Here is a 24,850-nt window from a genome sequence, read left to right as displayed (position 1 = left end):
AAAAATCCTAACTTAACTCAGGTGCCGTGTCACATATAGAAATTTTTTGATATTTGCAACCATAGTAAAACAAAGACTTATATTTTTGATATTTATTTTATATATTTAAATGCCATTTAACAAAGAAAAATCAACCAAAAAAATGAGTTCACGTGTCACCTCTGACACGCGTGTCATAGGTTCGCCATCACTGAGCTGGGTTCTTTGCTCAGGGTCTCCTGAGACTGTAGTCAAGGTATTAGCTAGGGTTGCAATTTCATCTGAGGTTCAGGATCTTCCAAACTCATGCAGATGTTGGCAGAATTTATTTCCTTACAACTTTAGAACTCATGATTAATTGTTTCTTTAAGGCCAGCAAAGGAGTATCTTTCTAATCTCAGGGGGTCTCTCTTTTCAAGGCCGCACCTAAGTATGTCAGCCCCATCAAGGACAATCTCTGTTGATTAAGTCAGTTAACTCATTAGGTGCCTTAATTATGTTTGCAATATCCTTTTACTATTGCCATGTTACATAAAATAATCATGAGTGATAATTCTTCTGACCTAAAGTCAAGGATATAGCACCTAATATTAATGCCTTTCCTATTTTGAAAACTATTTTAGTTTTACATAATTTCAGGCTTACCAAAAAAATTGCAAAAAGAAAAAATAGTATGAAGTGTTGTACAGCCTTCATCCCAATTCCAAAATGTCAATGAATACATTTCTCCTGTGCTTGTGAGCATGCACGTGCTCTCCCCCGGCGCCCAACTCCTTACTCTCTCTCTCGCTCCTTTCTATATTCACACACACATATGTATGTACTAGTAAATATGTACAGACATAACTTTTTGTAAACACTTAAGAGTAAGATGAAGATAAAATGCTCCACTGACACTAAATGCCCTTAAATACTTCAGTGTGTATTTCCTACAAATACAGTCATTCTTTTACATAACTATAGTTATTAAAATCGGGAAATTAACATTTATATAATACTGTTATCTAACCTCCAGATCTTACTCAGTTTTTGCCAATTGTCCCAATAATATCTTTTATAAAAAATGAAAATCTAGGATCAATGATGGCATTTAGTTATATTGTTTGAGCTTTCTTGAATCTGGTATGGTTCCCAAGTCTTTATTTTGTGAAAATGACATTTGTGAGTTCAGGCCAGTTATTTTGTAAAATCTTCAATTAGAGTTCAACTGATTAGGTTCAGATTATACACCTTTGGCATAGCTCCTAGATTTTTAGAATTCTTCTCAGAGAACCTTTGTAGAATTAGAGCTTTCTTATTGAGGAGGCATCATCATAATCTGAAATTGAAAAAATATTTCCTGAAATAAAATTTCTGAAAATTCACAAATCCCAAGTTTCTTAATATTATAACTTACCCTTTCCTAACAATGAGCCATTCAGAAAAGATTCTTTCTAAAATAATCACAAATTATTAGATTTCCAGTATTGCTGGAATATTACAAAGTTTCTCATCTGAAGGAGTGTCTAAAGAGTTGCTGAGCAGTGTAAAACCTCTAAGAATAGCACCAGCCTCTCATTAAAGGGGAAAATTGTAAAAAAGAATTGAGGGGGGATCTCCCTTAGGAGAATTAGATTTGGTATTTCCATTGTAAACTTTCTGAACTCTGACATTTTTGTCAAATACATGAGGATAAAAATACTCACTTAATGGGACATTTTTCTGAGGATAACATGAGTCAATGCATACAAAGGACCTACATATTTGTTGTTATATAGTATATGTTCAGTACATGCTTATTTTTTCCCTGTAGTCTCCCTTCAGCTAAACTGTACTGATAAGAGAGGATGACATTGAATACTTACTAGTTAAAACTTAATTTATTTTGTCTATTTGCATTTTACTTTTGTTATTTAACAAATATATTGAAAAAAACTTCAACATTTAAGAATTAAGTTTAAATTAGAAAGTAATTATGCTTCAATATCTTATAGTAACTCTACAGATGCTGTACAAGCTAAAAACTTCAAAAGTGTTTGAAAAACAGAAAATAGGAGACGGAAAACAAACATGTGAAATTGTAGAGGAAGATCCATATGCCATTCAGATGATTTACTGGTGTCCAGAGAGCAGAATATTCTGTGTTTCAGGAGTCTCTGCATATGTAATAATTTATAAATTCAGCAGACATGAAATTACAACAGAAATAGTGGTAAGTCATTGAAAATTTAACTCTCACAATTAAAAGGAAGAAATTATCATAGATTTTGGTTAGTAATTGGTATGGTTTTAAGCCACTAAGACTGCAGTATGTGGCCAATAATCCAGTTCATAGGATTTTTAATTATTCTCTTTGCATAGTATATTTTAAAAGTCTGGCTTAAAATGACAAAAACAATTCTTTATAAAATCTTGGTATTATTAAATAGGATGAATTATGCCTACAGGTTTTATGCAGATTGTTACTGATTTTATGTATGTCAAATGAATGCATTCTATACCTTTAATTTTTTTAAAGTTAACTTGTCCTTTTGGTCACTTAATTGATTTGGAATTAGAGCTTTCACTAGAGGTTTTTTATAGTTTTAAAATAATTATGACAATCATTTTGCAATATTCACCATGCCGTAATGACATTTGTGTAAACAGTTATTTTCATTCTCAAAAATGCTGATTTTTACATTGTAAAGAAAATGTTTGTTATAAAATCAATTTTAATAAAGCATTAAATGCAATAATAAAGTACTTAATTTTAAAACATTTTTAATTTAAAAAAGTTTTTGGATCACATTTTTATTTTAATATAAATTATCATGATTTTCATTAAGCAACTCTGACCATGCAAATGAAATTAAATAAGGAAGAGCAAAGCTAATGAAACAAATAGAAAAATGGAATTTATTTTGGAAAATTTTTATTGAGTTAAAATAAAAATTGAAGGAAGCGTTTTTTTTAAAGTAAAAAGCCTTGTACAAATAACAGTTTGTAAACACACACCTACACACATCCATTTTAATCTTTTTCTCTGGCATAAAAATGAATTTTTACATTTATTTGATCATATAAAGAATTGTAATTTATACTTTATCTTAAGGAATATTTATTATATAAAAATGTACCTCCACTCATGTATTTTTCTTACAATTCTGAAGAATTAAAAAGTATTTTAAATTTTTTGTGGATGCCATTTATTTCATATATTTCACTGTTTAATTCAGTTTGGAATATCTCAGCTTTACTATAAATTGAAATTAAATTTATCCATCAGAAAAAATAAGGAATGCTTACCAAAAATTATAGCTATTTTAATGTGATTATTTATTATCATGACAAATTAATTTAAATTTGTTTTTTTTTAAAGTCATTAGAGGTACGACTTCAGTATGATGTTGAAGATATTATTACCCCGGAACCAGAAACAAGTCCTCCATTTCCAGATCTTTCATCTCAGCTTCCTTCTTCAAGGAGTCTTTCCGGGAGCACTAACACTGTGGCTAGTGAAGGAGTAACAAAGGACAGTATCCCATGTCTCAAGTAAGAGTTGCTACCAAATTTTAAAACAATTTTACATATGAATCATATAATTCTTTAAAACTGTGCCAAATGAAATCATTCTTCTATTAAGTTGTTGTCAAGTGATCTACAGTCCCCAGAGGATACTCTGGTCTTGTCTTTGAATATTCCTGAAGAGGACATAGTATTTTCATCCTTCAGTTACTAGTTCATATATTTCCTTCCCAGAAAGACCCTAAAGAAAACATGGTTTTGATAGAATGGGAAAACTTTGTCAGGGCACAAACATGGCCCTGAAAAGTATGTCACAGGAAGGGAAAGAAACTAAGTTTACTACCAACTATAAGAATACTGTGTTAGAAAAAAGATTTTCTCTCTTGTGATTGGTAGAATACTGTATGTCTTTCTCTTTTCTAACTGATGCTATTTAACAGTAAACTATGTTTTCTCAGTATATCTAAACAAAGTTTAGTGTCATAATCAAAGAAAACTTAGTTAGTCAAGCCCATAGAAATATTTATCTTAATTGCTTTTATGCTTTTTAGTAGTCAGATATAAAAGAATGCAGTTTCCTTAAATTACTACTCACTGCTTCTTCATTAAACCAAATGTTTTCTGCATTAGCTAATTGGAGTATTGAACCTAAGCAAAGAGTGTCTTTAAGCATCATATGAAGATACCCGAATCTGCTACTAAAGGAACTTTAGAGAACTAGCTTCCTCATCTGTATATATAAAAGCCTAAGTGACTGTCTGACCATTGGACCATCCGACTGGTAGCTATGATGCATAACGACCACCAGGGGGCAGACGCTCAACGCAGGAACTGCTGAGCTGTGGTGACTTTGCAGCTGTGGTTCATGGGTGACACACCCAGAACTAGAGAGGAAGGAGCCCGATTCCGGGTGCATCACCTGAGAACTGCTCTCTCGCAATCTGGGACCCCTTGGGGGATGTCAGAGAGCCGGTTTTGGCCTGATCCCTGCAGGCCAGGCTGAGTGACCCCACCTGCCGAAGGGACCCCGCTCACTCCACAGATGTTGCCCCAGGGGCGGCGGCCAGGGAGGGACCACGGGAGGTTGGATCCAGGGCATGTCCAGCCTGTCTTGCCCAGTCCCGCCCCCCCCCCCTCCAGCCACCTTCTAATTAATTACCTTTCAGTGTGCATGAACCTGTGCATTGGGGCACTAGTTTCTTATAAAAATACTTATGGAAAATTCAAAGATAAGATTTCAGAAGCAAAATCAGTTTACCACACAATTAGAAGTTTCTATACTTTTATAATTATTGTTTTTCCTCCAAAATTTTTTCTTGTGAAGTACAAAAAGGAAATATAAACAGGAATTACAGGAGGAAAAATCTACACAGAGGAAACAACAAAATTTTAGCAAATGGAAAGCATTCATAATATATTCAGTTTTCCCCTAATAGCACTTTGGTTCATTTACTTGATTTTTTTTTTTCATTTTCTATTAAAATGAAATCCGAAAAGAGAAGAAAAAACTCAACAAAGCTCAAGAAGCAATGTAGACTGATTTGTTTATTAACTAACAAGACCCATCATTAAGTGTGGGTCCTCCAATGATTTAAATACTTTTATATAAAATTTTAAAAAATTAAGGTAGGGATAAGAGCGAAAACAACGAAAATTTTGTAGGAAAGATGATGTAAGCATTAACAGTATTGAAGCATAATAAAAGAATTTAATGTTGACTTGAAGTAATACAGTTTTGAGGATAATCAAGAGAACCAAAGTGAAAAAAAAAGTGCAGTCCTATATAATGTATATAAATAAGGTCTTAGGAACCAGGCAGCAGAACTGATCTAAGAATACTGTTCTATGAATTACATTATATTTATTACACGTGGTTTTTTAGTTGCATATAATCTATGATAAATTATATGTTGGCATCTATCCCTAAATCACTTTTTCTTTGGTGGATTAGATTGCCATATACATTAGCTGATAAATAAGCATTTCAACAAACAACACTTAATTTTTAACAACATTACAATTCTTATCAATATACACATATTTGTGAATTCATTATTTTTAATTTTTTTTGCCTTTATGCTTCCTAATGTGTAAAATGGGTAGTCATCCTAGGCCTCTCACTAAGAGGATAAGATTTAAATGAAAAGTAGATGAGAGAGTTGGCTGAAGAAGACAAGGTGGAAGAGTGTTCCAGGCAAGTGGAACAGCTAACAGTGGTCGGCAAACTCATTAGTCAACAGAGCCAAACATCAATAGTACAACGATTGAAATTTCTTTTGAGAGCCAAATTTTTTTAACTTAAACTATATAGGTAGGTACGTTGTTATTAACTTAATTAGGGTACTCCTAAGGCTTAGGAAGAGCCACACTCAAGGGGCCAAAGAGCCGCATGTGGCTCGCGAGCGGCAGTTTGCCGACCACGGAGCTAGAGATATGGCCTTAAAGTGCCTGGCATATAAGGCCAGTGTAGCTAGAACAAAGGGAACAATGTTAGCAGAGAGGGCAGTAGGAGATGAGGTCAGATAGGCAATAGAGAGCAATTGTAATGGACTTGGCTTTTATTCCTATAAAATGGGGAGTCATAGGGTTTTGAAGAGAGAAATGACATGATCAGATCTAACTTTTAAATTAATCACTTTGATGGCTATGTTGAAAATCAATTTTGAGATGGAAGATAAGAGTAGAAGTCAGGAGACCAGTAAGAAGGTTGTTTGTACCTAACTAGACTTAATGTTGAGGGCTTGCAGATTTAGCAATAAAAAATACAGAATGCCCATTTAAATATGAATTTCAGATAAACAATGAACATTTTTTAGTTTCAGTATATCTCAAATATTGCATGGGACATACAGTAAAAAACAAAAACAAAAAAAAAAACAAAAAACCCAACAGTGCAAAACCTATTTATTGTTATTTGAAATTTAGGCTTTAATGGATATCCAGTGTTTTTATTTGTCAACTGTAACTAGGATAGTAGCAGTAGAGAAGTAAAAAGGGGTCATATTCCAAATACATTTTTAAAATAACACCATCAGCATTTAAAAATGGATTGGGATTGAGGTATGAGAGAAGGATATTAGTCAAGAGTGATTTTTAAAGGTTTTTTGTTTGTTTGTTTTTTTAACTAGATAACTACAAGGATAGGATAGAGAAGAGTGCAGGTGGAGCCAGTTTAGTAGGAAAGAGCAGGAATTAAGGTTTTGGATATGTTGAAATCTTATGTTAAGTGGTAGATTATTGGTTATTCTTTATTTTTATGCTTTATAACTTAAAATGTGTAACAAATATTTCATAAGGAAAATCCTATATAATAAAAGGCTAATATGCAAATCGACCAAACGGCAGAATGACTGGCCGCTATGACACACACTGATCACCAGGGGACAGACGCGCAATGCAGGAGCAGCCCTCTGGTGGTCATTGCACTCCCACAGGGGGAGCGCCACTCAGCCAGAAGCTGTGCTCATGGCTGGCGAGTGCAGTTGCAGTGGTGGGAGCCTCTCCCGCCTCTACAGCAGTGCTAAGGATGTTCAACTAACTGTCAGTCAGATATCCCCTGAGGGTTCCTGGGCTGCAAGAGGGAGCAGGCTGGGCTGAGGGACTCCTCAGAGTGCACAAATTTCATGCACCGGGCCTCTAGTAAATAATAAAATAATTAAAAATACTATTCTCAGAAGAAAAAAAGGAAGTAAAAAAGACCAGTTGAAGCTACAGACCTGACTGAACAGCTACTTAAAGAAAAACTAAGCAGTCACAGGTGGCTTTTATTTTGAGAAAGCTAGAAGACATTGTCCAGTTGCATACTACCCTTAATGCTGTTGTATATTTCTGTAGGAATATTCTATGTAAATTATGAAGATAAGCATGAACATACTTATTTAAACTGTATTAATAGAACTACTTTCTCTCTCTTTTTTTTTTTTCTCTAGTGTTAAGACACGGCCAGTGCGGATGCCACCAGGTTATCAAGCAGAACTTGTTATTCAGTTGGTGTGGGTGGATGGTGAACCCCCCCAACAGATTACTAGTCTTGCTGTAAGCTCAGCATATGGAATGTGAGTAGCTAAACATTCTTTCTAATTTGTATTATTTATCTAATATGTTTGATATATTTAGATATTTCCTTTTAAATACTTAAGTGGAGTTCTAAAGATGGAAAGAAAATCCTTACTTGGATTTTTCTTAGATAAAACATGGTATAAGAAAAATAATAATCTATATATATATAAAAGCCCAGTGACTGGAACAGCAGAACACCTGGAACAATTGGTGGCTATGAAGTGTACTGCGGAAGCCAACCAGTGTGATCTGGGTCCTGATCAGCTCGGCTGGCTCAGGCCCCAATCAGCCCCCAACACCCCTATCAGGGGCGGGGCCAGCTGGCCAACCACCCACCCACCAGCAGCCCAGCCCAATGGGCCCAAAATCGGTGCCGGCCAGCCAGATACCACCCTGCATGAATTCGTGCACTGGGCCTCTAGTTTAAATATAAAATGTGATTATTAGTGATGTCAAATTTGTGGTATTTTCATTATTAATGTTGTTAGCAAGTTGTTAGGATGTTATTACACTTATACTTTTGTTTGTATACTTCTTTCTCTTGGATTTGTATGTATATTTTATTATTTTTCTCCTTGTGTTTTTTATTTTTTTATTTTATTTTTATTTATATATTGTCTAAAGTTTTACATATGTCTCCTTTTTCCCTGATTGAACCCCACCCCCAGCCATTCCCACCCCAGGCAAACCCTCATCGCCCCAGTGTCTGTGTCCATTGGTTATGCTAATATGCATGCATACAAATCCTTTGGTTGCTCTCTAACTGCCCCTTCCCCTGCCATTTGTCTCTGGATCTATTCTTGTTCATCAAATTATGTTGATCATTATATCCCACATATGAATGAGATCAGGTGATATTTCTCTTTCTCCGACTGGCTTATTTCACTTAGCATAATGCTCTCCAGTTTCATCCATGGTAAAAGTTCCTTCTTTTTTATAGCGGCATAATATTCCATTGTGGAGATGTACCACCGTTTTTTATTTTTTTTGTTTTTTTTTTTTGTTTGTTTGTTTGTTTGTTTGTTTTTTAATCTTTATTGTTCAGATTATTACATTTGTTCCTCTTTTTCCCCCCCCCATAACTCCCCTCCTCTCAGTTCCCGCCCCACCCTCCGCCCTCACTCCCCACCCACTGTCCTCATCCATAGGTGCACGATTTTTGTCCAGTCTCTTCCAGAATCTACCACACCTCTTTCCCCCCCAAGAATAGTCAGTCCATTCCCTTTCTATGTTCCTGATTCTATTATAATCACCAGTTCATTCTGTTCATCAGATTATTTATTCACTTGATTCTTAGATTCACTTGTTGATAGATGCATATTTGTTGTTCATAATTTGTATCTTTACCTTTTTCTTCCTCTTCCTCTTCTTAAAGGATACCTTTCAGCATTTCATATAATCCTGGTTTGGTGGTGATGAACTCCTTTAGCTTTTCCTTATCTGTGAAGCTCTTTATCTGACCTTCAATTCTAAATGATAGCTTTGCTGGATAAAGTAATCATGGTTGTAGGTTCTTGGTATTCATCACTTTGAATATTTCTTGCCATTCCCTTCTGGCCTGCAAAGTTTCTGTTGAGAAATCAGCTGACAGTCGTATGGGTATTCCCTTGTAGGTAACTGTGTTTCTTTCTCTTGCTGCTTTTAAGATTCTCTCTTTGTCTTTTGCTCTTGGCATTTTAATTATGATGTGTCTTGGTGTGGTCCTGTTTGGATTCCTTTTGTTTGGGGTTCTCCGCGCTTCTTGGACCTGTAAGTCCATTTCTTTCACCAGGTGGGGGAAGTTTTCTGTCATTATTTCTTCAAATAGGTTTTCAATATCTTGGTCTCTCTCATCTTCTGGCACCCCTATAATTCTGATGTTGGTACGCTTGAAGCTGTCCCAGAGGCTCCTTACACTATCCTCGCATTTTTGGATTCTTTTTTTCATTTTGCTTTTCCCATTGGGTGTTTTTTGCTTCCTCGCATTTTAAATCATTGACTTGATTCTTGCGCTCCTCTGGTCTGCTGTCGGGAGTCTGTATAATATTCGTTATTTCAGTCCGTGTATGCTTAATTTCTAGTTGGTTCCCCAATATAACATCGAGGGTCTCATTAGATTTCTTGAGGATCTCACTACATTTATCGGCGGTCTCACCAGTCTTTTCGAGGGCCTTACTAAGTTTATCGGCAGCTTCTAGACAGTTCTTAAGAGACCTTAAAAGTGTTGTACCACCGTTTTTTAATCCACTCATCTGCTGATGGGTGCTTAGGCTGTTTGCAAATCTTAGCTATTGTAAGTTGTGCTGCTATGAACATAGGGGTGCATATATCCTTTTTGATTGGTGTTTCTGGTTTCTTGGGATATAGTCCTAGAAGTGGATTACTCGGTCAAATAGGAGTTCCATTTTTAATTTTTTGAGGGAACTCCATACTGTTTTCCACAGTGGCTGCACCATCTCCATTCCCACCAGCAGTGAATGAGGGTACCTTTTTCTACACATCTTCCTCAGCACTTACCATTTGTTGATTTGTTGATGATAGCCATTCTGACAGGTGTGAGATGATACCTCATTGTCATTTTGATTTGTATCTCTCATATGATTAGTGACTTTGAGCATGTTTTCATATGTCTCTTGGCCTTCTGTATGTCCTCTTTCAAAAAGTGTCTAATTAGGTCCTTTGCCCATTTTTTGATTGGATTGTTTATCTTTTGTTAAGTTATGAGTTCCCTGTAAAGTTTGGAGATTAAACCCTTATGGGAGATAACATTGGCAAATGTGTTCTCCCATGCAGTGGGCTTTCTTATTTTGTTGATGGTTTCTTTTGCTGTGCAGAAGCTTTTTATTTTGATGTAGTCCCATTTGTTTATTTTCTCCTTAGTCTCCATTGCCCTAGGAGCTGTGTCAGTAAAGATATTGTTATGACATATGTCTGCTATTTTGCTGCCTATGGAGTCTTATAGGATTTTTATGGTTTCCCATCTTACATTTAAGTCCTTTTGACATTTTGAGTTTGGTATTGTGTATGGTGTAAGTTGATGATCTAGTTTCATTTTTTTGCATGTATCTGACCAAATTTCCCAGCACCATTTATTGAAGAGACTGTCTTGACTCCATTCTATGCTCTTGCGTCCTTTGTCAAATATTAATTGAGCATAATGGCTTGGGTCAATTTCTGGGTTCTCTGTTCTGTTCCATTGGTCTATATGTCTGTTCTTGTGCCAGTACCGGGCAGTTTTGAGAACGATGACTTGGTAATATAGCTTGATATCTGGTATTGTGATCCCTCCAACTTTGTTCTTCTTTCTCAGGATTGCTGTAGCTATTCGGGGTCTTTTTTTATTCCAGATGAATTTTTGAAGAGTTTGTTCTAGATATTTGAAATATGCCATTGGCATTTTAATGGGGATTGCATTGAATTTATGGATTGCATTGAATTTTTAGATTGTTTTGGGTAATGTGGACATTTTAATGTTGATTCTACCAATCCATGAACATGATATGTTCTCCCATTTGTTTATGTCTTCCTTTATCTCTTTTTTCAATGTCCTATAGTTTTCCAAGTACAGGTATTTTGCCTCTTTAGTTTATTCATTGGTATCTTAATTTTGTTGGTGCAATGGTAAATGGGATTGTTTTTTTTTTTCATTTCTCTTTCTGTAGTTCATTATTGGTGTATAAAAAGGCCATAGATTTCTGGATATTAATTTTGTATCCTGCTACATTGCCGAATTTATTTATTAGGTGTAGTAGTTTTTTCATGAAGTCTTTGGGGTTTTCTATGTATAGTATCATGTCATCTACAAATAAGTACAGATTTACTTCTTCTTTTCCAATTTGGATACCTTTTATTTCTTCTTCTTGTCTTATCACTATGGCTAGCACTTCCAGTACTATATCAAACAGGAGTGGTGAAAGTGGGCATCCCTGTTTGTTGCCGTTCTTGGGGAAAATGAGTTTAGCTTTTTCCCCACTGAGTATGATGTTGGTTGTGGGTTTGTCATATATGGCTTTTATTATGTTGAGGTATAATCCCTCTATTCCCATTTGGCTGAGAGTTTTTATCAAGAAAGGGTGTTGGGCCTTAGCTGATTTGGCTCAGTGGATAGAGCTTCAGCCTGCAGACTGAAGGATCCCAGGTTCAATACCGGTCAAGAGCACATGCCTGGGTTGCAGGCTCGATCCCCAGTAGGGAATGTGTAGGAGGCAGCCAATCAATGACTCTCTCTCATCATTGATGTTTCTATCTATCTCTTCCTCTCCCTTCTCTAAACTCAATAAAAATGTATATTAAAAACAGAAAGGCTGTTGTATTTTGTCAAATGCTTTTTCTACATTGAGTGATATGATTATGTGATTTTTGTCTCTCAATTTCTTTATGTGATGTATCACATTTATTGATTGCGAATATTGTAACATTCTTGCATCCCCGGAATAAATCCCACTTGGTCATGGTGTATTATCTTTCTAATGTAATGCAGAATCTGATTTGCTAGAATTTTGTTGAGGATTTTAACATTTATGCTCATCAAGGATATTGGCCTGTAGTTCTCTTTCTTTGTGGTGTATTTATCTGGTTTTGAAAATAGGGTAATGCTGGCTTCATAGAAAGAGCTTGGAAGTGTGCTTTCTTCTTGAATTTTTTTGGAATAGTCTGAGGAGGATAGGTTTTAGTTCTTCTTTGAATACTTGGTAGAACTTCCCTGCAAAGCCGTCTGGACCAGGGCTTTTGTTTGCTGGAAGATTTTTGATCACTGCTTCAATTTCTTCAGTAGTTATCAACCTATTCAGGTTTTTTGATTCTTCCTGATTGATTTTTGGGAGCTTGTATTTTCCTAAGAATATGTCCATTTCATCTAGGTTGTGCATTTTGTTGGAATAGAGTTGTTCCTAGTATTTTTTCATAATCCTTTGTATTTCTGTGGGATCAGTTGTTACTTCATCTCTTTCATTTTTGATTTTGCTTATTTGGGTTCTCTCTCTCTGCTTCTTGGGGAGCCTTGGCTAGAGGTTCATCAATCTTTTTTATCCTTTCAACGAACCAGCTCTTGGTTTTGTTGATCTTTTGTGTTGTTTTTTTTGGTCTCTTTTTCATTTATTTCCATCCTGATCTTTATTATTTCCTTCCTTCTGCTTATGCTGGACATTTTTGTTGTTCTCTAACTATTTTGAGTTGTAGGGTTAGATAATTTTTTACCATTTTTTTCTTGTTTTTTGAGGTAGGCCTGTAGAGCTATGAACTTCCCTCTCAAGACTGCTTTCACTGTGTCCCATAGATTTTGGATTGTTATGTTTTCATTGTCATTTGTTGCCAGGATGCTTTTTCCACTGAGCCAAACTGGCTAGGGCTGTTGCCAGGATGCTTTTTATTTCTTCTTCGATCTCTTTGGTAACCCAATCATTGTTTAATGGCATGCTATTTAGCCTCCAGGCATTTGATTTTTTCTTATTGTTTTATTGAAGTTGATTTCTAATTTTATGCCATTGTGATCTGATATGATTTCTATCTTCCTGAATTTGAAGAGACTTTGCCTTGTCCCAATATTTTGTTTATCTTTGAAAATGACCCAGGTGCACTTGAGAAGAATGTATATCCTGTGGCTTTGGGGTGAAATGTTTTGAAGATGTCAATTAATTCCATCTGCTCTAGTGAGTCATTTAGGATTGATGTTTCTTTGCTGATTTTTTGTTTAGAGGATTTATACAGTGGTGTTAGTTGGGTATTATAGTCCCCTACTATGACTGTATTGCTGTCAATCTCTCCCTTGATATCCTCCAGCAGTTTTTTGTGTTTTTTTTTTTTTATGTATTTGGGTGCTCCTATATTGGGTGCATATATGTTTACCAGAATTACCAGGTGTACCAGTTAATAATGTGGATGTTTTCCAATAGATGAAGTTACACATATGTTGATTTATATGTGATTTGATATGTATGCTATTTTGTTGTATTGACAGCAAGCTTCATAATTTCATGTCAAATTTTCTGAAGGTGTTAACATCATAGATATTTTTATGCTTAAAAATGTCAAATTTCATGCCTAAAAAGCATGTGCAGGAAGTTTAAATTCATTATTTTGAAGAAAAGTGCTGCTGAAAGTTATCATATACTTTGGGATGCTTATGGTGAACATACTCCATCTCAAGATACTTGTGAACGCTGGTTTAAACGCTTTAAAATTGATGATTTCTATGTGAAAGACAAAGAATGTCTAGGTCAACTGAAAAAGTTTGAAGACCAACAATTATTGGATGAAGATACATGTCAAACTCAAAAACAACTTGCAGAAAGATTTAACATTGCTCAGCAAACAATTTCCAATCGTTTACAAGCAATGCGAAAGATTTTAAAGGAAGAAAAATGGGTGGCACATCAAATGAATGAAAGACAAATGGAAAACCAAAAAGTCACCAGTAAAATGTTGCTTCAACGGCACGAAAAAAGTCTTTTTTGCATCAAATTGTGACTGGCGATGAAAAGTGGATTTATTTTGACAATTCCAAATGCACAAAATCATGGTTTGATCCAGGTCAACCATCAACATCGACTGCAAGGCCAAATCGCTTCGAAAAGAAGACAGTACTCTGCATTTGGTGGGATCAGGAAGGTGAGGTGTATTATGAGCTTCTATAACCAGGTGAAACTGTTAATACTGATCGCTACTGACAACAAATAATTAATTTGAACCATCTTTTGATCAGAATGGGCCAGAAGACATGGCAAAGTAATTTTGCTTCATGATAACACACCATCACACACTTCATAACCAGTTAAAGACACATTAAACGATCTTGCCTGGGAAGTATTAACCCACCCACCATATTCACCAGACCTCACTCCTTCAAATTATCACTTGTTCCCATCGATGGCACACACACTTTCTGAGCAGCACTTCAAACCGTACGAAGAAGTAGAAAATTGGGTCTCTGAATGGTTTGCCTCAAAACAAGAAAAGTTCTAATCGGACGGTATCCACAAATTACCTGAAAGATGGGGGAAATGTGTGGCTAGCTGAGGACATTACTTTGAATAAAGCACTTTTGATATTTCTCTTGAAATTATTGTGTTTTCTTTGATTACAAAATCCACATTATTAAGCAGTACATCTAGTATATTTTGCAGTGTCTTTGTCTAGTTTTGGTATCAGGGTAATGTTGGCCTCCTAAAATGAGTTAGGAAGTATTCCCTCTTCTTTGAATGTTTGATGGAGTTCACCAGTGAAGCCATATGGTCCTGGACTTTTGTTTTTATGGAGCATTAGAGTCGTTGAAGGAGGAATACATGAGGCCAAAGTGCTAAGGGATTATAAATTTACTAGTGGCCCGGTGCCCGGATTCATGCACATTGAAAGGAAATTAATTAGAATATTTTAATATCGCTATTTGCCCTTTCTCTATAATAGAAGTGTCAACCAAATTCATGATCGACAATTACAGATTGAAACACACGCATGCATTGGCACGAGAGCTTTATATATAGATAAACTTGCTTTACTTGACCTGCTTTCTGATTTAGCTAAACTTTTTCCAGCCCAGTGAAGCACCCCAACTTCTCTTTCAGGTAATTGTCAGCAACACAGCAATAAATATCAATACAAACCAGATTATTATTGTAGATCACGCAGGGAGAACAAAGGGTAAAATATTTAACTGCAGCAGTGTTTGACTATATTCTGCACAGTGAGAAATCCTGAAGTCATTTTCAAGGTCCACCATTTCTTCTTTTCAGTTGGGTCAATTTCTAAGTTTTCTAAATCTCTGTTTTCCGGCTAATGAAAAGAAAATAGGATTCCTCCGAGTCTCCTATCTACCTACTCCAGGACTTCTGTGAGGATCAAAGGAGATGAGGCACGGGAAAACGCTTCACAGATATTTGGTTACAGTGTAAAATGTTTGCACCTGGCTATAAAGCAAGTTGTGTTCCTGGGCTGAAGAAACTCCAAGGACGCTAGTCGTCAGGGAGAGGAAGCCAGGCGTTGCTACGTGACATCATTACCCGGTGCCCACAGCCACAGTTTTTGTGCTGGGCTGGGCTGTGGGCCGCATTTTGCGCCATGGGGTCTTGGCAGCATTGGCTGCGATTTGGTGGGCTCTTTCTCCAGTGTGGTGGTGGGGCCTGTGTCCCACTTGGGGGAAGCTGAGTGTTGCTTTTTTGGTGCCAGGTCCGCAGTGCCGTTTGTCTTTAAATGGCCAGTGCACATCACAGCAGCTCCTGTGTTGAGCGTCTGCCCCCTGGAGGTCAGTGCATGTCATAACAACTGGTCAGACAATCGGACACTTAGCATATTAGCCTTTTATATACATACTAGGGGCCCGGTGCACGAAATTCGTGCACTGGGTGTGTGTGTGGGGGGGAGTGTCCCTCAGCCCAGTCTGCCCCCTCTCAAATACTGGGAGCCCTCAGGCATTGAGCCCCATCACCCCCCAATCGCAGGATCGGCCCCTTGCCCAGGCCTGACGCCTCTGACAGAGGCGTCAGGCCTGGGCAGGGGACCCTCATTTCCCCCCATCACTGGTTCTGCCCCCAGCCCAGGCCTGATGCCTCTGGCCCAGGCGTCAGGCCTGGGCAGGGGACCCCCAGACCCCTCCGATTGCTGGCTCTGCCCCTTGCCCAGGCCTGATGCCTCGGCCAGAGGCGTAGACCCCCATCACCCTCCGATCACCTGATCGGCCCCTTGCCCAGGCCTGACGCCTCTGCCAGAGGTGTCAGGCTTGGACAGGGGACCCCCATCTCCCCCCGATCACTGGCTCTGGCCCCCGCCCAGGCCTGAGGCCTCTGGCCCAGGAATCATGCCTGGGCAGGGGACCCCCATCTCCCTCTGATCGCTTGCTCCACCCCCTGCCCAAGCCTGATGCCTCTGACCCAGGCTTCAGGCCTGGTCAAGGGGACCATCATATCCCCCCAATTCCCGGCTCCGCCCCCCACCCAGGCCTGATGCCTCGGCCAGAGGAGTTGACCCTCATCACCTTCCGATCACCAATCACCGGATCGGCCCCTTGACCAGGCCTGAGGCCTCCGGCAGAGGTATCAGGCCTGGGCAGGGGACCCCCAGCTCCCCGCGGTTGCAGGCTCCGCCCCTGCCCAGGCCTAATGCCTCTGGCTGAGGCATCCGGCCCGGGCAGCGGGGACCCGCAGCTGCAGCGGCCCCGTGATCGTGGGCTCCGCTTTAGGCCCAGGCAAGGGACCCCTAGCTCCCGGGACTGCCAGCTTCGACCGTGTCCAGCTCCCATCGCTGGCTCCACCCCTACTTCCTGCTATCGCTGGCCAGGGCGGCACAGGCGCCTGATTCTCCGATCATGGCTGGGGGGCAGGGCAAAGGCGGCCCCAGGGCCGCCTTTGCCCTGACCCCCAGCTCTTAGCTCCCCCCTGGGTTTCTGATCACTGTCAGTGGCAGGGGGCTTCTTCCTGCTTTCCCTTTCGCCTCCCTGCATTGTGCCTACATATGCAAATTAGCCGCCATCTTGTTGGCAGTTAACTGCCAATCTTAGTTGGCAGTTTATTTGCATATAGCCCTGATTAGCCAATGAAAAGGGCATCGTCGTACGCCAATTACCATTTTTCTCTATTATTAGATAGGATGGATTAGGTCATCTGGGCTGAGCCCCAAAATGTTGCCAACACTAAGGGACAGGGAGTCAGAAATTTTAAAGGACTCTAGATGGCCTTTTTCTGGGTGGAGAATTCTTAGGGTAGGTCTAGATCCTGGGAAGGTCGGAGGGGAAGGATAATGGTCTTAGCAAGTGGAATGCGAATGAAAGGGAATGTCGGTTGTGAAATGGTCTAAAGCAGTGGTCACCAACCTTTCAAATCTCACGGACCACCCTTGTTCTGCAGACCACTGGTTGGCAACCACTGCTTCAAAGGTTCCCTAAACCAGTGGTCACCAATCTTTCAGACCTCACAGGCTACCAGTGGTCCGTGGACCATCGGTTGACGTCTGCTGGTCTAAAGGTCAGTTCTGAGGGGAGGAGGGTATCTATTCAAATATTTAATCAGACCTAACATGGAGGTTTTATTACTGTTTCCATTTTCTTACTATTGATAGGTCCATTTAAGTTTTCCAGTCCTTCATTGTTCAGTCTAGTAAGGTTATAAATTTCTAACGATTTGTTAATTTCTCCTAGGTTATTAAGCCTGTCATACTATTGTTGTATATTTATTTGTATTTCTGTGGTATCTGTTGTTGAAGGGGAGCATAAAACATTTTTGGGGGGCTAGCAATCTGAATTTGTTCCAGTAACCTGCCTTCTACTGCACACTCTTGCTAGCCGATAAGTAACTCTATTTGTGAAAGAATGTAGGAGACTATCAGCCGGACTCTGTACCAAGTTAATCAGTACCCCTAATGCACATTCCTGATAGCCTATAAGGAAATCACTGCCCCATCCTTAATTATCTGGTCTTGCAAGACCTATTTACCTAAATACTTCCAATTTACAAGGGCCATAAACCAAGAATGTAACAGGTTAGAGGGAGCTCACTGGCGCCATCCAGGATGGACATTAGCTACAGTCTCAATTAGCCATCTAACTGACTCGAGGGGGGCTGAGTGAGTCCACTACAGAAGCTTGGTAGTTAGGAAACAAGAGACGCAGAAATATATACGGAGAAAATCTCACTGTCTAAGTGGTTCAGGATCTGGATCTTTGAGTCCCCTGAACTGGCAGCGTGGCTTTGAATAAAGGCTCACTTTCCTGAACCTCCGAGTGTACAACTGGCCCTTCTTCCGAGCCAATTCCAGAACGTTGTAACTTCTGTTTTTTTCTTAGTGTGCCTAGCCAGAAGCTTGTCAATTTTATTTTTTCAAAGAGCCAGCTGTTTGTTTCATTAATTTTTCCTATTGTCTTTTTCTTCTTTAATTCTGCTCTAATTTTTATTATTTCCTTTGTTAATTGTCTAATTCTTTAAGGTGAAATGTTAGATTGTTTGAGATTTTTTTTTTATCATATGTCTGTAATGCTATAAAATTCCATCCTAGTACTGCTTAAGCCATATCCACAAAATACTCTATTGTGGAGTAGAAATCAAGATGGCGGCGTAGGTAAACACCAGAAATTGCTGCCTCGCACAACCACTTCAAAACTACAACTAAAAGACAAAACAGACATCATCCAGAACCATAGGAAGGCTGTCTGAGTGGAAATTCTACAACTAGAAGGAAAGAGAATATCATACCCAGACTCAGAGGAGGTGAGGAAGTAAAGTGCAGAGGTACGGAGGCGCACGTGGAAAGGGCTGGCAACTGAGGACACGGTTTTCTTTTTTAATCGGGAGAGCGTCACAAGCTCCCGATGGCTCTGAACTTCAGTTCTGGGCGAGTCTCTGGGGACCCAGACTCATACAGGGAGAAACTGGACTGTCTGGCATTGGGCGGAACTTGAGGGCGGCTTTCTCTCAGAGGTGCTTACAGCAATTACCGCAGGACACTGAGACCCGGGGCCTCTTAGGGCAGGGCTGAGGATCAGCCATAGTTGTTTACTCCGTCCTGTTGATTCCCTGAGACCCCACCCCACCCAAGCTGTGCGCAGAGGCTTTTGCATATGAATTGCCTGGCCTTTTGCAATCTAAAATTACCTAACAAACTGCAGCTGGGTAAGAGAGACCCAGAACTTCCAAAAAAAGGCCCAAGGCCCCACAGCAACTTGCATTGCTTCAAAATTGGGCCTAATCTGGGCACCTCCAAACCCTAAACAAAGAAGAGGAATCTGCAGATCTCTCCATAGCTCCTGCGGGGGAGCCTCAGGCAGAGACTAAATTAGCACCTCCTTAGAGATCCAAGAGCCAGTGTACCCAGTGGTCAGAGTGGACCATCCAGATTACAACTCCTCAGATCCATAAGGGGCACACTCAGGGGGCAGACTCAGAGAGCACCAAAGCCCCACTGAAGCAAGTCTTGTCCCATAAGGGTGTCTCCAGCACAGTTCTCCCACCGTAGACACAGCTGATTCTCACAGCCAATTGGCCTGGAGGTCAATTCCTCCCACTGATACCAACAACAGTCCAGGCTTAACTACAACAAGACTGTGCACAAAGCCCACAAAGGGGTGCACCAAGAGTGTCCATCTCAGGTAATTGGGGAGGCTGAGCCACTGGGCCCTACAGGACACCTAGCACAGAAAGCCACTCTATCAACACAGGGAAGCATAAAAAATGTGGAAACAAAGAAACAGGTCACAAATGACAGAAATGGAGGAAAGCAAACTACTGGATATAGAGTTCAAAACCACGGTTTTAAGGTTTTTCAAGAATTTTCTAGAAACTGCCGATAAATCTAGTGAGACCCTCGAGGATATGAAAAAGGACCAACTAGAAATTATGCATACACTGACTGAAATAAAGAATATTATACAGAGATCCAAAAGCAGACTAGAGGATCACAAGAATCAAGTCAATGATTTGAAATACGAAGAAGCAAAAAACACCCAACTGGAAAAGCAAAATGAAAAAAGAATCCAAAAATATGAAGATAGTGTAAGGAGCCTCTGGGACAACTTCAAGTGCACCAACATCTGAATTATAGGGGTGCCAGAAAAAGAGAGAGAGCAAGATATTGAAATCTTATTTGAAGAAATAATGACAGAAAACTCCCCCTTCCTAGTGAAAGAAATAGACTTACAAGTCCAGGAAGCGCAGAGAACCCCAAATAAAAGGAATCCAAAGAGGACCACACCAAGACACATCATAATTAAAATGCCAAGAGCAAAAGACAAAGAGAGAATCTTAAAAGCAGCAAGAGAAAAACAGTTAGTTAGCTACAAGGGAGTACCCATACGATTGACAGCTGATTTCTCAACAGAAACTATGCAGGCCAGAAGGGTGTGGCGAGAAATATTCAAAGTGATGAATAGCAAGAACCTACAACCAAGATTACTTTACCCAGCAAAGCTATCATGCAGAATTGAAGGTCAGATAAAGAGCTTCACAGATAAGAAAAAGCTAAAGGAGTTCATCACCACCAAACCAGTATTATATGAAATGCTGAAAGGTATCCTTTAAGAAGAGGAAGAAGAAGAAAAAGGTAAAGATACAAATTATGAACAATACATTTCTACCAACAAGTGAACCTAAAAATCAAGTGAATAAAAAATCTCATGAACAGAATAAACTGGTGAATAGAATAGAATCAGTGGCATAGAAAGGGAGTGGACTGACAATTCTTGGGGGGAAACGGTGTGGGGGTGTGGGAAGAGACTGGACAAAAATCATACACCTATGGACGAGGACAGTGGGGGCGGGGTAAGGGCTGAGAGGGCAGTGGTAACCGGGTGGAGGGGAGCTGTGGGGGAAAAAGAGGAACAACTGTAATAATCTGAACAATAAAGATTTAATTTAAAATAATATTCTATTATGTTGTCATTTTCATTTGTCTCTATGTATTTTTTTATTTATTCTTTGACCCAGCAGTTGTTCAATAGCATGTTGTTTAATTTCCACTTAGTTGTGGTTCTTCCTGTAGTTAATTTCTGTTTTCTACTGTTGTGGTGAGCAAATATGCTTGCTATTTTTTTAATCTTCTTAAATTTATGAAGGCTAGTTTTGTGCCCCAACATGAGAGAGATTTGTCTCCTGGGATTATGTAATCTCAGGCTTGAGAGGAATCAGAAGGGTTTTCAAAATGACCAGTTTTCCGGGTTTGCATTGGCTCCACCCTCCTAACCAATGATCTTTTGCCTGACTGACAGGCCTCTATAGTCCAGCACCTCCCCCTGCACATGTTCTTATCTTCTCCCTCACCCACACACACAATCCAGTATCTGAGAGGAGAAGGGAGGGTGTTAATCTAGAGCAGTGGTCAGCAAATTCATTAGTCAACAGAGCCAAATATCAACAGTACAACGATTGACATTTCTTTTGAGAGCCAAATTTTTTAAACTTAAACTATATAGGTAGGTACATTGTTATTATTTTTAATTAGGGTATACCTAAGGCTTAGGAAGAGCCACACTCAAGGGGCCAAAGTGCCGCATGTGGCTCGAGAGCTGCAGTTTGCTGACCAGGGATCTAGAGGGACAATGCTGTGATTCCCTAGGGTGTGAAGCTGTAGTTTCTTGGTGAAACAAACAGGCCTTTGCTTCCCAGCTGAGTGTGCTCAACAATGTCTGCCCTTTTGTTTCCTTTCCCATCAATAATTAGCTAACTCTGGTAACATTTTTAGCTGAGATGGGTCTTTTAAAGACAGTATATAGTTACATCTTGTTTTTTAATACATCCCACTACTACGTGCCTTTTGATTGGTGAATTCAGTCCATTTACATTTAGGGTGATTATTAATACATGAAGACTTATCACAGCCATCTTATCTCTCTTTTTTTTAAATTTCTGGTTGCTGTGTATCTCCACTGTTTGCTTTTTCCCTTGTGTTTTTGTCTGCTATTTTAGTTTGGTGGCAGTCTATCATTTTTTCCTCCATTTCTTTTATGTTATGTGTCTTTGTTTTAGATTTCTTTTGTTCTAAATTTGTTTTGTGGTTACCATTAGTTTTATGTAACAAAAAGTTTTATACATACTATACTCCTTTTTCATCTGAATGTACTTTATCTCCAGTCACCCGTGCAAATTCAGTCCTTTTCTCTTCCTTTTAGGTTTTTGTTATCACAAATTATCCCTTTTTGTGATGGTATTCATTTCCAAATTGTAGAAGCTATAGTATTTTTTAAATGCTTTCACCCCCTTTAACCTTTATGTTATAACTAGATGCCTGGTGCACAAAAATTTGTGCACTTGGGCGGGGGGAAAGGAATCTCCCTCAGCCCGGCCTGTGCCCTCTCACAGTCTGGGACCCCTGGGGGGATGTCCACCTGCTGGCTTAGACCCGCTCCCCGGGAGATTGAGCCTAAACTGGCAGTCAGACATTCCTCTGGCAGCCCGGGAGCCCTTGAGATATGTCCACTTGCCAGCGGGGAGCAGGCCTAAGCTGCAGTCGGACATCCTTAGTGCTGCTGAGGAGGTGAGAGAGACTCCTGACACCACTGCTGTGCTGGCAGCCATCAGCCTGGCTTGTGGCTGAGCAGAGCTCCCCCTGTGGGAGTGCACTGACCACCAGGGTGCAGCTTCTGCATTGAGCATCTGCCTCCTGGTGGTCAGTGTGTGTTATAGTGACCGTCATTCCCAGTCATTCTGCTGTTAGGGTCAATTTGCATATTATCCTTTTATTATATAGGATTGTTTAATACTCTATTCTGAAATAGAGTTGCAATTTCCTGCTTCCTGCTTTATCATACAGTTTTGTATTCTTTTGTTGTTTCAAGTAAAAAGAGCTCCTTTCTGCATTTCTTGTAATGCCGGTCTTGTGGTGGTAAATTTTCTCAGCCTTTATTTCTCCTTCATATCTAAAGCATCACTTTGCTTGGTATTATTCTTGACTGTTGATTTCCCTCTTTAAATACTGACATATTTGATTTCACTTTTTCCTAGCTTGTAAGGTTTCTGCTGAAATTCAATGATAATCCACTGAGGTTTCCTTCATAGGTTACAGTCAGGCCTCCTCACCCCCTCGGTTGCCTTGAGAATTCTTTGTCATTAACTTTTGACAGTAATATGTCTTGGAGAGGTAAGGTCTCTTTGCATTCAGGTAATTAGGTGTTCTGTGAGCTTCTTGGATTCAAGGTTCCAGCTCTTTCCAGTGGTTTAGGAAGTTCTCATCAATTATTTGTTTGAATAGGCTCTCTGTTCCCCTTTCCTTTTGGTATACCCTTTCTTATATTGCTCTTCCTAATGGAGTCAGTGCTGCACTATCTGAGGTATCCCAGCTGCCTCCACCAGCCTCTGCCATAATGAGTGGGACAAGAGGTGGGCTCACATGCTGCAGCTTTGTTTTTTCCACTGGGACCAGCTGCAGTGTGCATTGGCAACTTGGCTGAAGTTTTCTGTCCCTCCAGCCCTCTCCAGGCCTCTGAGTGAGGGCCACAACTCAATACCTCTAATGCTACCTCATCACCTGGTGCCAGGTGAGTGATGGGAGACAGGTTTGTCTGTCTGCGTTGTTTTTTCTCTGGTAATGGCAGCTGCCAGATATGTTAACCACAATGTGTACTAGCCACTCAGGCAGAAATGCTGCCTCTGCCCCTCCCTGGGCTGCTGAGTGAGTGAGGGCTTCCCCCTGACCCTTCATTGCTACTGCATCAGCTGGGGCCATAGTGAATCCAGGATTGTGTCTGTGGCACCTGACTTTATCCTTTCTCCCTGCTTGCTTCAACATACCCACCTTTAGATGTCTCAGTGTGCGGATCTCTCAGATGTGTTTGTGTGTTGAGCATGGAATCATTTGTTGAATTATAGTTGTCCAACTTGTTGCTACTACCTCAAGGGGAGAAACCTAGAGGTCTTCTTACTCTACCATAATGCTGACATCACTCCAGTATTTTTATTTTTAACTAGAGGCCCAGTGCACAAATTCCTGCATGGGTGGGGTCCAACCAGCCTGCCCCAATGGGGGTCGATAAGGCTGGGCTGGCAGAGGGGAGGGGCCGCGGGCAGTTGGCTGGCCGCGGCCCTGCCCCCAATCAGAGTGGAGGGGCCGATCAGGGGTGGGGCCTGCTAGGGGGATGGGGGCAACACGATCAGGCCAGTTGGCCGGCCACAGTGCATGTCATAGCGACTGGTCATTCTGGTCGCTTGGCTTTTATATATAGAGATTTGCAGATAAAAATATAATTATTTTGGTTAGTATCATACATTCTAGTTGCCTAATTTTTTTTCCTGTCAGTATTACATTTGGGAACTCTATCACACCTGTAAGCAGAAGTAATTAACTATATTTATACTTTTTGTGTTAAAAGATATTAAGCTGCTATAATATGTAATATATAATATCACAATCAATTCTAATTTGGTGTGGAAGTATATTAACAAATTTGATTTATTGTTCCTAAAGGTTCTGTGAATTAGATAAGCCTTGTATTATAATTCTCATTATAAAGTAAATAAACAAGCATGGCAAGATTCATTAATTGTTCTCAAAGTCAAATAACCTATACAATGTTAAGGTGGAATCTTCTGACTTTTATAACACTTTTTCAAAGTTTCAAAAACCTGTCTTGCTAGAAGATGTAAAAAAACTCTGTGTAAAATAGCAAAACATCTAGTATCCTGGAACTTTTAATTTGTTGTGAGGAAGGCAGTGAGATGGAGTGGAAAGAACTAGATTCAGAGTAAGCAGATGACTTGCTAATCAGATTCAATCTAAGCAATAAAACAACATGTAACTTACATAAAACTAGAGGTCCGGTGCACGAAATTCATGCACTCAGGAGTGGGGGGGGGGGGAGCCCTCAGCCTGGCCTGCACCCTCTTGCAGTCCGGAAGCCCTCAGGGGATGTGCCACTGATGGGGAGTGGGCCTAAGCCAGT

At 39.7% G+C, this 24,850-nt stretch overlaps 1 protein-coding gene across 6 annotated transcripts in view; it reads left to right on the top strand.

Annotated features, from left to right (window-relative positions):
* The window catches only part of STXBP5L (syntaxin binding protein 5L), a 232,336-nt gene that overhangs the window by 106,782 nt on the left and 100,704 nt on the right, over positions 1–24,850 (top strand). For all 6 annotated transcript variants that reach the window (XM_059687723.1, XM_059687722.1, XM_059687719.1 and 3 more), the window contains exons 15-17: positions 1,953–2,170; positions 3,320–3,492; positions 7,395–7,520. In XM_059687723.1, coding sequence (XP_059543706.1) covers positions 1,953–2,170; positions 3,320–3,492; positions 7,395–7,520 — 517 coding nt within the window. The remainder of the gene's footprint in view (positions 1–1,952; positions 2,171–3,319; positions 3,493–7,394; positions 7,521–24,850) is intronic.

This window comes from Myotis daubentonii, chromosome 3, assembly GCF_963259705.1.
Source record: "Myotis daubentonii chromosome 3, mMyoDau2.1, whole genome shotgun sequence".
In the NCBI taxonomy this organism is placed as follows: Eukaryota; Metazoa; Chordata; class Mammalia; order Chiroptera; family Vespertilionidae; genus Myotis; species Myotis daubentonii.
This window is presented reverse-complemented; position numbering and strand designations above follow the sequence as displayed.